Source organism: Drosophila navojoa, chromosome X (assembly GCF_054131105.1).
Source record: "Drosophila navojoa isolate 15081-1374.11 chromosome X, UAZ_NAV_1.0, whole genome shotgun sequence".
NCBI lineage: Eukaryota > Metazoa > Arthropoda > Insecta > Diptera > Drosophilidae > Drosophila > Drosophila navojoa.
In genome coordinates this window covers 25,166,985-25,184,063 of record NC_142895.1, presented here as the reverse complement: position 1 = coordinate 25,184,063, position 17,079 = coordinate 25,166,985, and the positions used below count along the sequence as shown (strand labels likewise).

Below are 17,079 nucleotides of genomic sequence, written 5' to 3'. Positions count from 1 at the left end.
ATATTTATGTCTAAACATAATTATCATAATTATGATGAAATATTCAAATTTATAGCTGACAATGCATAATGTTATCGATGTCTTGCAATGTGTATCGATGTAGAGGTACAGTTCCATCGCTATAACTTCTTGTTGTTAGTGTTATTTTTGCGTAGCAAAACAAATAGGAATATTTTGCATTTGAGCTGCTGGATATATACGCGGCAAAAACTATAAGCAAATAAAATGTCCGACGAAGACTTTAAGAGACCAATATATACAGGGGAAATGGTCGAAGAGCAAAGAACTTATGCAATGGACGACAGACGGCCGTCCACGCCGGTAGAAGATGCGGAAGCCGAGCTTAAAGAGAATCTAAACATCAGTGGCTCCACGGATCCTTCAGACCCAGATGACAGCGAGACATCCCGATCGCATAACACTAGTAGCACACCAGAGCCCGACAGTACAGCAGAGCCAACAGATCTGGACACATCTATAACGTCCCAAACGTCCCTAGACGAAGAGCACATTGAAGAGCCAGTCATGGGCGAACAGCAGAGCTCAAGAGAGGAGAGCAGCAGCTCTAGTAGCTCCAGCAGCAGTAGTCCGAGTGATTCAAACACATCACAATCAGAGGGTAGCGATGATACCACTGAAGACGAACCCTCACCCACAACAGTGGTCGATGTCAGCGATTTAACCGGCAACGACGATTTCAGCAATTGTGGCACAACTGAGAATGAGGAAAATGTTACAGAAACTGTTCCGGCACCAGTTGATCCACCTGTAGACTCAGGAATTGAACCAATTTCACCAGTGTCAGAGGAGACTGAGGTTGAGACGCAAGCGGAAATTCAAACTCCAGCTCAAGTGGAAGAGATTCCAGCGGAAGAGGCCATGGTGATTGAAACACCACCGGAACCAGAACCAGGACCTGAACCGGAACCTGAACTACCGCCGCAACAGGAACAACCACAGGAATCACAGGTTGTAGAGGAGCAAAATATGGAAATGGAAACTGAAGGACCATCTTCACCGACTTCACCAGCATCACCAACATCCCCAACATCACCAACTGAAATGCCCGAAACCCCAGCGTCGCCCACTGACGATTGCGATGAGGGCATTGATCTGCTCCCGCCCTATAAGCGCGCGCACTATGGAGTCGATCAGCCGATCCGATGCCAACAGTCACAGGAGCATCATGTCGACTTGAGTATGCCCATTCCACAACAACAACTTCACATGCAGCAGATGCGCTTGGCGCCGCGTGATCCTCGTCAGAAACCGTTTTTACTACAAGCTCAATTTGAAGCCATATCGAGCAGCAGCGACGAGGCGAACAGTGGTGGCGACGGTGAGGAGGAGGATGAGGAAGACGACGAGTCTGATGATAATTCAGAGGAATGTGACACTGAGTCCAATGACTCGGACGTGATGATAATAGAGCAGGATACGGACACAACATCTGGAGAGACGGCTACCGCAACAGAGGCAACCGATGCAGATGCCGATGCTGATGGTGACGAGGATGATGATGAGGATGATGATGATGATGAGGAGCAGGAGGAGGAGGAGGATAATGACGATGATGATGATGGCGGCGAGCGTGATGCCAATACTGGTGGTGACCAATTATTGCTGAACAAAATCGACATAGCCGACAATCCAGAGAAGATCTACTACATACGCCGCGCTGATGGCACCGTCCACGCCGGCCAAGTGCTGCAGTCGCGCGTCACCGACAACTGCGTCAGCCCGAACGAGTATTATGTACACTATGTGGGACTGAACCGGAGACTCGACGAGTGGGTGGGCCGCCATCGCATCTCTGATAATCCTGATGATTTGGGCGGTATCACGGTCACGCCCGAGCCACTGAACTGCGATCAGCCGAGCACCAGCGCCAATGCCATTGCGATGGCCAACGCAACGAACCAGCAGGGCGCAAGCGTGGTGCGTCCCAAGCGACAAGCCCCCAAGGACTACTATCTGTCGGCATGTGAGAACAATCGATACGACTACAGCGACCGCAAGATGACGCGCTATCAGAAGCGACGCTACGACGAGATCAACCATGTCCAGAAGAGCCACGCTGAGTTGACAGCCTCGCAGGCGGCGCTAGAGAAGGAGCACGAGTTCATCACCAAGATCAAGTATATCGACAAGCTCCAGTTCGGCAACTATGAGATAGACACCTGGTACTTCAGTCCCTATCCGGGTGAATATGGGAAGGCGCGGGTGCTGTACGTCTGCGAGTATTGCCTGAAGTATATGCGGCTCGAGAAGAGCTACCGATACCACTTGTACACGTGCCAGGTGCGCAGGCCACCGGGCAGGGAAATCTATCGCAAGAACACCATCTCCATATTCGAGGTGAATGGCAAGGAGCAGCCGCTCTACTGCCAGCTGCTCTGCTTAATGGCCAAACTGTTCCTTGACCATAAGGTACTCTACTTCGACATGGATCCATTCTATTTCTATGTGCTTTGCGAGACGGACAAGCGGGGCTGTCACATTGTGGGCTACTTCTCCAAGGAGAAGAAGTCGATGGACAACAATAACGTGGCCTGCATCTTGGTGCTGCCGCCGCACCAGCGCAAGGGCTATGGTAAGCTGCTGATTGCCTTCAGCTACGAGCTGTCCCGCAAGGAGGGCGTCATTGGCAGCCCGGAGAAGCCGCTGTCGGATCTGGGCAGGCTCAGTTATCGCAGCTATTGGGCCTACACACTGCTCGAATTGATGAAGGGCCGCTGCTCAGCGGAGCAGACGACCATCAAAGAGCTGAGCGAGGCGAGCGGCATTACGCATGACGACATCATCTATACTCTGCAATCCATGAAGATGATCAAATACTGGAAGGGGCAGAACGTGATCTGTGTGACCGCAAAAACAATCAACGATCACCTGCAGCTGCCGCAGTTTAAACGGCCAAAGCTTACCATTGACTTGAATTGCCTCAGTTGGAAGCCACATCCGCAGCCGCCACCGTTTGGAGAATCCTGGCGTAACGTCCGGCTCCAATGAGATTCGGACAAATAAGTTTCTATTTATAATTTACAAAGATAATTTTTTTTTCAGCCTCAGCTAAATATCGAGCAAGCGAACCCAATACGGTTATGATAAAAACACAATTTTAGACAATTTAACTATTAAGATATATATATATATATAATTTTTTTTTTTTTACGTAATTTTGATTACTAATTGATGTTGAAAAGTGAGAAAAATAACTTCTAATAGAAGGCACATTTGAGTTATATTGAAACGATACAGACGTAATACGGAAGGCATGCTTATATCATTAATATGTATATCTCGATATACATATGTATGTATAATTAAAAAGCCAAGAAGTAAACTAGTGTTTTAAATATATTTTTGTTGTCAAAGTTTCCAGCTACATACACTATCGTAATTGGTTAATTGTACACCCAGCGACAAAAAAAAAAAAGTTTAAAGAATGAAAAAATCATCTGAATTTCAACAAATGCAATTTAATTTTTTTTTTTTTTTTTTAAATAAACATCCATTTTGCATTTAATTGAAAAAACTTAAGTTTTATATGTCTTTTATTCAATAAAAATAGTTTATTAAAAAGAAATTTTGAAAACATTAAACCCATCTCTTTGAGCCAACCATTGCTGCGATTCTGATGCATTTTCTAAAGTTTTGAAGCGATCCTCGATCTAAAAACAGCACGATTCTCCCATTAATTTGTGTATTTTTTCCTTCCCTATCCCTTCTTTCTTCCCAATTTGTCCATCTAACGATATTTTTTCAAAAAGCGTTTAACTGAATTTACATTGAAATTAGTTTTTAGCGCTATTTTACGATTTGATATATTTTGTTCAGCTAATGTGATAATTTTAGGTTTTTCAGTACGGGTCTCCTGAAAAAAATTGCGTAGCGCCACGAATAGAATAAGCCGAAGTCGCAATTACCTTAACGTGCTGCTTTTTCCTTTTTGTGTCGCTGTGGCTATGTATTAACATTTGAATTTTCTAGAAGACCTTGACCGTCGAGCTGAATCACAATAAAGGAGCGATTGTAGACATGTATCGATATATTTGATGCGCTTATCGTTCAAGGCGACATTCGCTGATACTTGGAAAATTAAATACTTGGTTACCAGTATCATCGATATATCATTTCACGAGAAAAAAATATAGGTTTCGATTCTCAAGTCAATGTATTCACAAATACATATACTCGATATCTAGTAGTTGTTTGTCAAAAGTCTATCTCTAGAGCTCGGTCACTCTGACAACCGGAGAAAAATTTAGTTTCAGCATTTTGTGTGAGACGCATTTTACATACATATAAATATATATATATCTGTAATTGTGTAGAAAGAATTTACGAGAAAATTAACGAAATTTGAAAAAATGGCTGCGCCAATGCAACATGAAGATTTGCTTAAGCTGAAAGGCTTTATTGATTTTGTCAATGCAAATCCTACTGTATTGAATATGCCTCAATTGCAATTTGTAAAAGATTTTGTGGAGAAGTTCGGCGGTAAGGTGCCTGAGGGCGATTTCAAGATGCCGGACGCTGGGTAAGTTTGTGTTTTTATGTGTGTGTGCGTGCGCGTAGTAGCTGGATAATCAGAATCCTTGCAATTTTTTCTTATATTTCATTCTCTGCTTGTTTAGCAAATGCCCTTTCGGTGGCGATACCGGCCCCAAAGCAAAGCCGGCTTTCACGGCTGCGGACGATTCAGACAAAAGTGATGAAGACGCAAGCGTTTCGGAGCCAGAGTCCGATGTCGAATTAGATATGGAGGGTAAGTCTACTAAAAAGCAGTGCCGTGCCGTAAAAGAAGAATAAAAAATCACGTGTCCCCATCGCTGAACTTCCCAACCTCAATTTGAATTTTGTCTGTAGGTGTTATTGAAGCCGACAACGAACCAGCTCAGCCAATGGGTGATTCAGAAAAAGTGCCCACTGAGGAGGAAATCGATCAGGCCAGCGAATTGCGTGGTCAGGCCGCTGCTGCTTACAGCCAACAGAAATTCGACGAGGCCATCAATCACTATACTAAGGCCATTGAGTTGAATCCGGGCAATGCCTTATTCTATGCCAAGCGCGGCCAGGCCTTCTTGAAGCTTAAAAAGCCGAATGCATGCATTCGCGACTGCGACAAGGCTTTGGAATTGAACTGCGACTCGGCTGCTGCCTACAAGTTCCGTGGACGCGCCAATCGTCTGCTTGGAAAGTTTGAGGAGGCCGCCAAGGATTTGCGTCAGGCTTGCAAGCTGGACTTTGATGAGGAGGCCGACGAGTGGTTGCGCGAGGTGACACCAAATGCCAAGAAAATCGAGCAGCATCGCATCAAGCAAGAGCGCAAGCAGGCTGAGCGCAAGATTAAAGAGCGTCAGCGTGCTCAAAACAAGGCTCGCAAGGAGCAGGCCAAGCAAAGCAGTGCAGGAGCTGGCTTTCCGGGAGCCGGTGGCTTTCCAGGTGCTGGCGGTTTTCCAGGCGCTGGTGGCTTCCCAGGCGCTGGTGGCTTCCCAGGCGCTGGCGGCATGCCCGCCGGCTTTGATATGGACGACTTGATGTCAAAAATGAAGGACCCAGAAGTGGCAGCTGCCATGCAAGACATACTGGCCAATCCGGCTAATATTTCCAAATACGTGTCTAATCCGAAAATCTTCAACTTAATGAAGAACTTTTTCCCGCGCGGCTTCCCTGGCGCCGGCGCCGGTTTCCCAGCTGGCAATGCTGATGCCGACAATTCCGCCTCGGAGGCTAAGCGCTCCAACAACAGTGAACCAAAGCCCAAAAAGGAATCACCTGACTTCGTGGACGATGGGCTCGATTAAAGATTACTTAGTTGGCAATAACGCAGCAGCAGCAATTAATTAATACAAACAAAATTACCAAAAAGCAAGCGAATTGAAAAAGAAAACAAATAACACACACTGACACACACGCATACTTATGAGTTAGAGCGAGATAACAACACGCGCTGTTAGGTAGCGATAGGAAGAAGTCTAGAATATTTAATCTTTACCTTAATAATTAATACAGTTTAGACACCTAAGCGTTGCTGCTGCTGCATCAAAAAAGAAGAGAAAGAAAACGAGCAAGAAGAGAAAATGTTTCCTTATAACTTTAACATAAATTTATCGATGATATCTAGTTGAACTAAAGCTCGATAAGAGAAAAAACAACACAAGAAAAATAAATGAACACATTTAAATTAACAGCAACAATATAAACACATACGCAAAGACACACACATACACACACACAAACATGTACACATAATCGAAGCATACACATTAAAAAATTAGCCTTAATTCTAACCCAATGCTGAAGATGATAAAACGAAATACAGTTAGATATATACATATATATATATACTTATATGTATTTATATATACACAAACAGCTGAAATACGAAAAACGAAAAATTATAAATTGTACTGATCGCAGGATTTGAATTCTATATATTGTTATAAACAAATGCATTTAGCAGTCATCACACACACACACACATTCACACACCCCCTCGCGCGTTTTTACTAAGGCCAAATTCCAATCGATATTAAGATGCGCCTTCGCATTGTTCTTGGCCAATATATTGTCAAACATCATTAAATCATTCATTGAGCCGCACACATTTCATACACCACCCAAATCGAAATCATTGATGAAAATAAATTAATGAGAATTGGAACTGCAATCGACTCGTGTTTTCTCCATTTAAAAAGCTTTATGACGGAAAATTCTGTATGTATATTGCCTGTTTGTCTTAAAATTGCAATTAAGGTATTCATAACCCGAAGGTGAAATGTTAATGCAACTGTTGTATTATTAATTGAGTTTAATATTTTTTGAGGGAATGCCGTTACTGCAACGACTCGCTTAGAATGGGACGTTTTTTTGGATATACTGCACTACACTTGCAAAAAATATATTTTGTTAACGATAGTTAAGATTGGTGTGTACGCATATATATGTATAAATATATACATAGATCCCATAAGCGTATATATAAAGTATATAATTTAGCTTTACTGTGCGTGGTTGCGTGTTAACGAAACTGATGAAACAGCACATCTCCTTAAAAAATTATTGAAAAGTCGTAGCAGCAACATTGTGGTCTTTTTAGTTATTTTCAGAGATTAAATAATTTGAACATTCATTACGAATATATAAAATATCAGCAAATATCGTAGCAAACCCGTATAAATGAGTTCTTTTCATAAAATTATTAATTTGCACATACATTACGAATATATAAAATATCAGCAGTTAAATGAAATCTCCTGATAATTGATAATTCGAGATTTTATTTATTCTCTCCAATATTGTAAGGGTCCCTCGAGTTGCAAATTAACGTGAGTCGACTGTATGTATGATAATTGTTTATAAAAAAACATGAGGCTATTTGCAACAGCCTTGACGCCCCGAAGTATGCAATGGACAAACTATTCTTGCTACATACATACATATGTATACATTTTTGGAGCATGAATGCAATAAGTTCGTTGATGATGATATTGCTGTACTTGTTGTTGGCATTATTCAAATTTAGGAAACGCCCTGCAACACGATTTGCATTATAATTAAATATGAGCCGAAGGCAATATGAGTGACTGTATTATGTATTATTAATATTATGGCTATGTACTTGATAACAATGAGTCGCACTGATAACTGCAAATATGAAAGTGTTTTTCAAGTACCCTGTATGAATGCGATATGAAAAGGTGAACAAACTTTCTGTTTTGCGAAAGCTCTACCTGAAACAAAGTGAGTTTTGAAAAATAAATATTTAAATGGATTGCTTAACTTTACAATATTCATGTGAAAACCTTATTTTGAAATAAAAAAAAATTGCATTCAAATATTTACATATGTACATTAATGATTAAAAATCATGTAAATAATGAACGATTTTTCGATTCAGCTAATTTACGTGGAACGGCCTAGTCCAGCATTTTCTGTTTAAATATATTCGCGTTTTCCTTGAGACTGTCGCAGCAACAGTAGCAACAGCGCAGTTAACCCAAACAGTATCCACACACACACACATGGTCACACATGCATTTTATTTTTTATTGCATTACTCATAGTCACCCCATTCTCCTAGAGCGCGCACACTCTCACTCTCTTTTTCACTCTCTCTCTCTCACTCTAACAGGTGACTCACAAGAACTGATAGCCTCGCAGTGCAATAGCAGCAGTCGACACTCTCGCCGCGTTTACTCATTAGATAAATTGTAAGACGAAGAGCAATTAACCGTTACAATGGCCAATTCTGTTGTTGGGCTCCAACAAAATGCACTAACAATAAGAATAACAATACCCATAAAAGCGCGCGACATTGATGCGAAGTTATTTTTTGTTTGTTGCTTATCGTAGATTCATGACGTCATGGTCGTCATCGTTTCGCTGACTGGTTCTCAAGTGAATGAGTCGCGCTACCACTCAACAACAACAGCAACAACAATAAAACCACCAACAACCACAGCAACTTGTTGTGCTTTGCAGTAGATGTTTTTGCTTATTCGCTTCTTGTTTTTGTACATTGGCACTGCGGGCGTGTACGTTGACGCCGCTGCCCTCGGCGCAGCCAAGCTGTCATCCGGCCAGCCGGCCAGACGGCGAGCCAGCCAGCTGGCAGAAGCAAAAGGCGTAAACGAAATTGAAAATACTTTTGTAGTTTCAGTTTCGTTTTTAACGTACGCGCGCCAAGACGCAAAAGCAACAGCTCGAAAACCAAACGCATTGCCCAATACGAATTCTCAATACAAAACACAAGTGTGACCAGCGTCTGCGAATTCAATTCGTGTATCCAAAAAGTAAGCGATCGTATCGAAATTTTATGCGTAAATCAGGCAGGCACGCACGCTCACATTTGTATATGTGTGCAAGTGTGCGTGTGAGCGCATATTAAGAATTCAAAATTTACACGTTTTACTAGCTTCAACTTTGTGTGTGCGTGGAAGAAATGTGGACATTTTTTTGTTTTTTTGTTTTTAAATAAAACAATACAAAATTGGCGAGCTATCAGGTCCAGGGCGTGGCATATCATCATTCACATAAAAAAGCGACAGCAAATTCGCAAGGAACGTGCTCACTGAGTGGGTCAATAATAATGAGCTCCATTAGCGATGATCTCATTGCGGGACACTCGCAAAATGCAGCGGCTGCGCAAGCAAACAAACGGCAGGCAGGCGGCATAAATGCAACAACTAAATAACTGATTGCTTCAATTACCGTTATCAGAACTCAGATTGGGTGCCTTTGATGTTGCTGCCGCTGTTGCTTGTTTGCGGTTCTCTTAACAGCGAATTTACATGTTATATGCGCAGGAAATTGTCAACTTGTTTTAAGATTTTGACTATTTTTTGATATTATTCAAAGCACATTTCTGATATATAAACATGGTTTGAGCATGATATCATTTTCAAAAAAAAAAAAATACCGGCGCCTGTTGCTACCTATGGATATGGTTTTTTTTATTGTTGACGATATATGAAAAAAAAAAACGTGAAAAAACAACAAGCCCATATATTTGTGTATATGTATATACATACATATATATGGCATATGCATAACAACATATTTAAAATGTAGACCCTCGAGAGCGTAACGGAAATCCGCTCACTAATCAACATAAAATGTGGTTCGGTTTGTTTTGATTGCCTGTTTCTTCAGCTTCTTCATTTGATTGATGTTGTTGTTGTAGTTTCGAAGAGGGCAGGGCTCGAATTCGCATTGGAAACTTGAATCTTGTATTATTTGTTTTGTAATTTGTTACGTCATCGCATTGGACGAGCGAGGGTAAATGCTGTAGAGGATGGCGTCATTGTTTTTGTTTTTGAGTTTTTTTTTTTTTTTTTTGCGTTGGGAGCGTCTGACTAATGTCATAAAGACCTTGATGCCACAGACGAGGCATTCCATACATACATAAGTAATGAGCAATGAAAAGTGTAATTAGATAGATTAGTGGAAATGGTAAATAAAACTTGTTTAGGCAGATGTTCGAATCTGCAATCTGAAGATCTACTAATGTAATGTAATGTCCATATGTCTTACAGTATGCAATTGTTATACTGAGATTATAAGAATGTACATACATACATATGTATATATACATACATATAGACATGCCGATCTTTGAGCAATCGCATATTGCTTCCACTCGCTCAACACTTGCCATTTGGGCAGACACACACACACACACTCACACACACTCATTTACGCGCGCCCCCATTTCAAAAAATGTATAGACAAAAATCATGTACACACACACACACACATCTGTGAACCTATGACTATATGTATGAGTATAGCGTATGTATGTGCGTATATTTTAACAAAATTTTCAATTTTCCATCGAAATATTTAGCTGAAACACAAAAGGCAGCAGCAGCAGCAGCCATAAATCCCATGACGTCACTGTACGGCTATAAAAGACGAACACTGATACATAATGAGCGAGAGGTGTGGGTGTGTGAGAGAGAGAGGGGCATATACTATGTATGTAGGCATGACAGTAAATAGATTTTCATGTTTCTCCTGCGCTTTTCTCAATAACATTTGGCGCGCTCAGCGAGGCCGAAAATTCGAATATGTTTAATTTTAGAATTAAATAATAACAAATTATTTTGGCCAAAAATACTACAGTGCGATTGGGCATGGCCAGGGGGGCGTGGCTAGGGCAGCAGCAGCAACAGCAGATCTGTAACAACTGCAAAAACATTGGAATTCAACTAACAAGCCACATGAACCATTATTCACTTACTTAAATATGGTATTTTATACAGCCGGACAATATTCGAAGTCAAATCTTGATCGGGCTTTCAATATTTTCAATTGGCAACTTTCAAAGAATATGAAGAGAATAAAATTTACGCTTTATATATGTAGACATGAATATTTGTATAGATTAATAGGTCCTATAAGCTTTTCTGTATACATACATATGCATGTATATGTATATATACTATATATATTAATACTGAGGGAATCTACAGATCTACATATATACTATAAATAACAGTTCTCAATATTCAATTTTTTATCGTATATTTAAATAAATAGTTATTTTTCTTTAAGAAATCGTATTAATACTTTTTCTATCTGCATGACAGAACTTTTAATTTTCAATATGCTTATATATTTATACATATATTTGCATATTTTAAGTTAGGTCGGGAAGTATTATAGCTTTTCCCAAGACGACCAAGAGAGTTCTGGAAAACCCTATATTTCTTATTAAAAATTTTATTAAAAAAAAATAAATAAAGATTTCGAACTACGATTAGACCTTAACCGCATGTAAATTCTTTTATGAATCTTTTGAATGATCAATTTAGAGTACTTAAATAAATACTATGAATGTATTTAATTTTGTGAGATGAATGTTTCATATTTATTAATTATACTATGAAAGCTATTCGTGTCTATTGGCTTAAATAATTCCATTGAAAGCTGCTAATTGGACAATTTGTCTCCTTTCTTTCAGACCCAAGAAACACCCACCTTAACCAGCCACCGCCTAAGTAACCACCGCCAAGATGTCTCACTCCGTGACCATAACCCGCACCACCACCAGCACCACCAACACCTCCTACATTGTGCTAAACACTGGCTACCTTAAGACCTTTCCGGGTATTTTGAAGCTCTTCCAGTTGGTAATTAAATTGTTGCATATTTGTGTTGGTCCACCTTAATTAGTCAATTTCTATGTGGTGCATAGCTCATTGGCGTTGCTGTGGTCACCCTGATGGCGATGCACTACAGTGATAGTGTCTACTACCGCCAGCAGCAATATCTGTTCCACTACCTGATGGCCACCACATTTATGATAGGGACATTTTGTTTATTCCTAGCGTGCCTCACATCGCTGAGCACGGGCGGACTCATCGCCAAGACGATCTACGTGAGTGAACAAAATATTAGCTCGAATTGCGATTGCAAATGTAATTTAATCAATCTTAATTGGGCTATTCGATTTATAGGAGCTGATCTATCACTCTGTTGCCGCCATACTATTGCTCGTCTCGTCGGCCTGCCTGCTGATTAAGGTGCGCGATAACAGGCACGATGCCTACATGGCGGCCGGTGTTCTGGGCCTGGTCAATACGGTGCTCTACTTCATAAGCGCATTCCTGGCACATCGCTCGTATCGCGGCATTTAAGCGGAAAACTCAATCGCTGGCATTTTGCGAGATCTAACATAAATAGTTCATCAGAAACAGAAACAGAAACAGAATTAGAATCAGAAATGAATATAGCTATGCTATAGTCAATTGCAGCACAAGCCATACAAAGGAGTCTCTCTGTTCTACTGTATAATTGTAAAAATCTTAATTTGTGGCGCTATTGAGTAATGCATCATATTACCTGCATACAAACATCTATATATACACATGTATATATAAATATTAATTTTATGTTGTCGTTTTTCTTTTGATTGTTTTCATTATTGTTTTTATTTCATTTGTGCTACACTCTTATCTCAGTGTCTGTCTTTTATACCAAACAGCATATATTGTATTCGAATAAACGTGTCTTTATGTTTTTATACAAAATGTGTTTGATTCAAAAAATCAAAGTGATCCCATCCGATATTTTTAGTCCTGCTGTAGTAAGCAAAGGAAATAAATATCGAGCATGTAACGAACTTAAATCGATTCTCGCATGTAAATCGAAATCGAATATGCGCTAATTAAATACTAATATACTTTTGATATTTGTATGAAAATAAAATGTTCATATATCAATCATTTAATAACGCAAAACAATATATTTAATTATATTTTCTAAATGAACCAAAATTTGGTTCACGGATAACAAATTTAAAGTTGTTAGGAACAAAGTATTTTTGCTTGTGCAGCCCTGGCTTTCAAACTTTAACGACTTTCGTGATCACAACAAAGTTCAGACTAATGAACATAATAAAATAAAAATAATTAATAACATAAATCACCAATGCTTGAAAAATTGAATAAGTATATGTATATGTATTGTATGTATATATATTCAAATTTGTAGTTTTAGCCTTCAAAAGGCGTGACTGTCCAATTGGAAATAATATTGACAGGAATGGATCATGAAAAAGACGACAGCAACACATATATTGATGGCTATGAAGTACATGAATCCGACTATATACTCATTGCACGAGAGCTCCGAAAAGGGCATGCGCTCGTGGAGTATGACCGTGGCAATGAAGAGCACCACCGAGAGGACGCCGCCGACTAGCATCATCTGTGGAGCAGGTGAAGGGGGTGACAGGTGCAGGAGTGTAAGGTGTGTCGGCAATAGGTGCTTACCGCATTGGAGGTTATGAAATTAATATTAAAGTGGCTCAGATATTGGGCGCGTATTAGTACCATCACGACGAACGAATAGAAAATGGTCAGCACCAGCGTCCACTTCATGTAGAAGAGCTCCAGCCAGGTGAGATGCGCATTGCCCGCACTGTCTACGATGAACGTGCGCTGACATCTAGTGCTGCCACCGCCGATCGGTGCCGCCAGCTTGTAATCGGTGTTCATTGCCACATCCTGGTTAACGTACACGATATTATTGAGCATGCGCAGAGCACCAAAGCAGCAGATCTGCAGCAACAATGAAACAATGAGATCACGGAACAGGAATCGCTAAACAGGCGCACTCACGAAAGCGCAGAACGCTACAAAGCCGGTGCTAAAGCCCAGACCTCTGCACATCTTGCGACGACGAGCTGACACTAGCGACTGACCAACACGAAGAGGACAATCCGCATGTTGACGCCGCTGCTGGTGCAGTTGCAATCGGAGATGGCTCATGTGGGAGAAGAGCAGCTGGTTTGCATGGCTGGCAGTGAACAGTAAACAGTTTTATTTTACAAATGTTTTTTTGGCGACTTTAATGCAGTTCTTAATTATAAATGTGCATATGCTTTGTATGTCTGTTAGTGTGTGTGTGTGTGTGTGTGTGTATGTGTGGAGCTTTAAAATTAGTCAACGTATGAGTGTGCTTATGGCATGAATTGGTGTAAAAATTGCCATCAAAATATAAACAAAAGCTTTGGCCATGTACCCAAACTAAATAAACAATATTATCATTATAGTTATTATCATCATCATCTTCTTCTTCGCCCTCATCTGTTTTGTCAACCTCTGTCTATGTCTCTCTATTGACTAAACTTAACGCCAATGTTGTTGACGCGTGTCTGCATGTGCTTCAGCACATCCTCCGAGAATTCCTCGATGGTGGTGAAGCGACTCTTCTGGAAGCTGTAAATGTCCGCCAAGAAGGCCAGCAGCTGCTCCCGAAAATAATGGCAAATATCACGTAGATTCTCGTTAGGCCCAAAAAAGCCCCAAGCCATCAGGGGTGATATCTGTTCCGATATCACATAAAAGTGTGCCATAAATCCATTTTGAAATTTAAGCATACGCTTCTTTGCCTTCAACACCGACCAGACAGCCGTTGTCAGCGCCTGGAAGAGAGAGAGAGAGAGAGAGAGAGTTTAAATGGCATTCAGGAAGTCAGCAGGGAGAGAGAGTGAGACATAGAGAATATAAAAGGAAGAGAAAGTTCCCAGATCTGTCTAGCTTCCCTCTGCTCCTTGACAAGTGATGCTTATTTAAACTGCTTATCGATTAGTTACACCAATATTGAAAACGGTATTCGTTAACTGATACTGTTCACCGATTCTGTTAGCACGTCAACAGATCTAGCTTCAATGTGACATTTCATTTAATTGCTTATTCGGTCTGTTTGTCGTACCGTTTCTTTGAAGCCATTGGACAGCCAACGATTCTGAACAACGGCCGTAACGCTAGCTGGTGGCGCATCCAAGTCCCGGAACGAGTCCAGTATGATGAAGTCAAGGCAAATGTCGTAAAAGGTCATCGCCTTCACATTGCGCTGCTCGAGCTCTATTTGGATGCACGGCCAGTTGCTGGGCTCCTGCAGATAGTTAACCATATCCTCGTAGCCCACTAGGAACTCTTTGGTGTCCTTGTCGCCCAGGCACAACAGATCGGTCAGTATCTGCCGGCCCGCATCGCAAATCCATTGCCCGACGGCCGCATCCTTGAATAGATACTGAAAGGCAAGTCGCACGCAGTGCAACTTGGCCAAATATTCGGTGTCGCTGCTGCAGTGCATCAGCTCGGTCCGCATCGTCCGACAGGGCACTGTGTACTCTTCGTGATGCTTCAGCGCAGTCTGGAACAGCGGATACTCCTCGTACGCCGTCTCAATAAACCCATCGAATTCGCGCAGATCGGCCACCTGGTCCAGGGCCGAGGCGAAGCTTTCTGCGGAGTCGAAGTTGGGATCGGAGCCAACGCGACTCAATACGCTGCCCGACTTGCGCGAATGGCGATCGTCGTCACCGTCTGCGGTGGCAGCTAATCCGTCCTCCTCAGCCTCGTCTATGGAATGTTCCTCGCGGAAGAGTACAGAGCGCTGATCAAGGAAGAGAAGTTCGCTTTGCTCCTGTAGCGTATACGCCATTTCCAGCAGGTTCTGAATCTCACGACAGAACTCCGAGTCTTCGGCTGTTGTCAGCGAGGCTGGCACTCCACCGGGCGAATAGTGCGCGGCCAGCGCATCTTCCCAAAAGTTGATCACTGTATCCAGTGCCTCCATGCCCATCACGCCCAGCTGCTGGGCCGTTAGCTGCGGCACTACTCCAGCGCCAACGGCGCCTACCAATTGCTGATTCTGTACCATCGCCCCAATGGAGCCCGACGCCATTGACAGACGATCCGAGTACGCTACCGTCGAGCCAACGGGACTGCCCGATCGCGCCGAAGCTTTTGAGCCGGCCACGGATGTCAGATCGTTGGGACTCCGCATGCTATTCCGTGTGCGTCGTCCGGTATACTTGCGCGGCCTTCGGATGGGACGCGGCGGCTTTCGCCGTCGCAGGAACCTTGACAGGACACTCATCAGGGCTACGCCGGCTGTCAGCGAGAAGAGCACAACCTGCAATGAAAATGGGAGGCAATCGTGTTTATTGACTGTTAACCCGGCTGAGTTGAATAAAAACTGTACACACTTTTGTCGTTGTTGATACCCGAAAAGGCAGGATACTCCATCCTGGCGTGGCCAGGGGACGACTCATGTCTCACTTAACTGTGGAATACTTTGTACTCGGGATTCTGATTGGGATTGTGCGTGATTTAAGGTTAAACTGGCCGGGCCCAATTACGCGCGCAACTTTCAAGTCGCGTGCACATGGGCCGTTGTTTTTGCTTTCGCCAGCTTTGAGTCGCGTGTTGTTTGCCCGAGTTGTTGTTGCTGTTGCCTGATGTTGTTGTTCTTGTCGCTGACCTTTTGGAGCACGTTACACCAGTAGAAGTATTATCGTTAGTTCTTCACTGATCACTTAACACACACACAAGTGCCTAAAGTTGTTTTGATAACAACTTAGTTTATGTGTTAATCAAATAATATTCGAGTGAAACTTTCACTTTCTTCTCCAAAACAACAATTGCATCACAATCGAAGGTTTGGCCTACAAATATGAATAGCGGCGTACTACCTGCAGTTGTTGCCAGTAAACCGAGCCGATAGTTGCTTATCGATATACCGATACAAGTTGCTAACAGCTCATTGGCAGGGCTGTTCTTTAATTCACACAAAAGCTTAATTTCACATGCTTCCACCCGTTACTTGCGGATTTCCATTCGCACAAACAAATACATTTATAAATATATATGTATAAGTGCGAATGTGCTATTATCATGATTGATTATTTTATATTAGTTAAAATCTCTGCATTATCATGGAACCAATAAATAACTAATTAATTATTAAAAACTAACCCATTAGCTGACCCAAAAAATAGCAGCATATATGTAAATTGTAACTAAATGGAAATTATTTAAATCATTTATTTTTTAGTTTACCAATTTATAAGAAATAATCGATACTCTCTAAGATGTTTCCTGCGAGAGTAACATTGCTTGCATATGCTGCTTGCTATACAACTCGGCGCGCACTTTAAATATGAACTTGAACTGTATGATTAAGCTGTGATACACCTGAGGGGCTGAAGTTGGCCAGATTACTAAGACTATGGATTTTAAAGCATATATAAGGTAAAGGTTATTAAATATATGGTTA

General features: G+C 41.7%; 5 protein-coding genes across 6 annotated transcripts; 3 read left to right on the top strand and 2 right to left on the bottom strand.

Moving 5' to 3' along the window:
* Positions 1–94: 94 nt before the first annotated feature.
* Positions 95–3,131, top strand: mof (males absent on the first). The gene has a single exon (XM_018108891.3). It carries the CDS (start codon positions 226–228, stop codon positions 3,007–3,009), a length of 2,784 nt encoding a protein of 927 aa, XP_017964380.1. The 5' UTR covers positions 95–225; the 3' UTR covers positions 3,010–3,131.
* A 1,027-nt stretch (positions 3,132–4,158) lies between these two features.
* On the top strand, positions 4,159–6,067 carry LOC108656679 (hsc70-interacting protein 1). Of its 2 annotated transcripts, XM_030388004.2 has the most exons (4): positions 4,159–4,540; positions 4,638–4,768; positions 4,870–5,445; positions 5,482–6,067. In XM_030388004.2, the coding sequence occupies exons 1-4, from the start codon at positions 4,371–4,373 to the stop codon at positions 5,805–5,807; spliced, it is 1,203 nt and encodes a 400-aa protein (XP_030243864.1). In that variant the 5' UTR covers positions 4,159–4,370; the 3' UTR covers positions 5,808–6,067. The 2 variants fall into 2 exon arrangements, with proteins under 2 accessions (XP_030243864.1, XP_017964392.1); XM_018108903.3 differs by having other exon boundaries at positions 4,870–6,067.
* A 2,444-nt stretch (positions 6,068–8,511) lies between these two features.
* On the top strand, positions 8,512–12,539 carry LOC108656687 (uncharacterized). Its single transcript, XM_018108913.3, has 4 exons — positions 8,512–8,798; positions 11,471–11,639; positions 11,705–11,887; positions 11,967–12,539. The coding sequence occupies exons 2-4, from the start codon at positions 11,523–11,525 to the stop codon at positions 12,144–12,146; spliced, it is 480 nt and encodes a 159-aa protein (XP_017964402.1). The 5' UTR covers positions 8,512–8,798; positions 11,471–11,522; the 3' UTR covers positions 12,147–12,539.
* Positions 12,110–13,781, bottom strand: LOC108656686 (uncharacterized). The gene is made up of 3 exons (XM_030388005.2): positions 13,632–13,781; positions 13,284–13,571; positions 12,110–13,218 (listed from the first exon to the last, which is right to left on the bottom strand). Exons 1-3 carry the CDS (start codon positions 13,779–13,781, stop codon positions 13,012–13,014), a joined length of 645 nt encoding a protein of 214 aa, XP_030243865.1. The 3' UTR covers positions 12,110–13,011.
* Positions 13,782–13,830: 49 nt separating this feature from the next.
* Positions 13,831–16,540, bottom strand: Miga (mitoguardin). Its single transcript, XM_018108896.3, has 3 exons — positions 16,010–16,540; positions 14,728–15,936; positions 13,831–14,437 (listed from the first exon to the last, which is right to left on the bottom strand). Exons 1-3 carry the CDS (start codon positions 16,073–16,075, stop codon positions 14,129–14,131), a joined length of 1,584 nt encoding a protein of 527 aa, XP_017964385.1. The 5' UTR covers positions 16,076–16,540; the 3' UTR covers positions 13,831–14,128.
* Between the last annotated feature and the right edge of the window lie 539 nt (positions 16,541–17,079).

Excerpts from the sequence above, each read along its gene's own strand:
- LOC108656687 (XM_018108913.3), top strand. The coding sequence starts at position 11,523 with ATGTCTCACTCCGTGACCATAACCCGCACCACCACCAGCACCACCAAC. Across the intron at positions 11,640-11,704 it reads TTTTGAAGCTCTTCCAGTTG|CTCATTGGCGTTGCTGTGGT; the intron begins GTAATTAAATTG and ends TGTGGTGCATAG. Across the intron at positions 11,888-11,966 it reads TCATCGCCAAGACGATCTAC|GAGCTGATCTATCACTCTGT; the intron begins GTGAGTGAACAA and ends TTCGATTTATAG.
- LOC108656686 (XM_030388005.2), bottom strand. The coding sequence starts at position 13,781 with ATGAGCCATCTCCGATTGCAACTGCACCAGCAGCGGCGTCAACATGCG. Across the intron at positions 13,572-13,631 it reads TTGTAGCGTTCTGCGCTTTC|ATCTGCTGCTTTGGTGCTCT; the intron begins GTGAGTGCGCCT and ends TTGTTGCTGCAG. Across the intron at positions 13,219-13,283 it reads ATTTCATAACCTCCAATGCG|ATGATGCTAGTCGGCGGCGT; the intron begins GTAAGCACCTAT and ends CCTGCTCCACAG.
- mof (XM_018108891.3), top strand. The coding sequence starts at position 226 with ATGTCCGACGAAGACTTTAAGAGACCAATATATACAGGGGAAATGGTC.
- Miga (XM_018108896.3), bottom strand. The coding sequence starts at position 16,075 with ATGAGTCGTCCCCTGGCCACGCCAGGATGGAGTATCCTGCCTTTTCGG. Across the intron at positions 15,937-16,009 it reads GGGTATCAACAACGACAAAA|GTTGTGCTCTTCTCGCTGAC; the intron begins GTGTGTACAGTT and ends TTTTCATTGCAG. Across the intron at positions 14,438-14,727 it reads CCAATGGCTTCAAAGAAACG|GCGCTGACAACGGCTGTCTG; the intron begins GTACGACAAACA and ends TCTCTCTTCCAG.
- LOC108656679 (XM_018108903.3), top strand. The coding sequence starts at position 4,371 with ATGGCTGCGCCAATGCAACATGAAGATTTGCTTAAGCTGAAAGGCTTT. Across the intron at positions 4,541-4,637 it reads TTCAAGATGCCGGACGCTGG|CAAATGCCCTTTCGGTGGCG; the intron begins GTAAGTTTGTGT and ends CTGCTTGTTTAG. Across the intron at positions 4,769-4,869 it reads TGTCGAATTAGATATGGAGG|GTGTTATTGAAGCCGACAAC; the intron begins GTAAGTCTACTA and ends TTTTGTCTGTAG.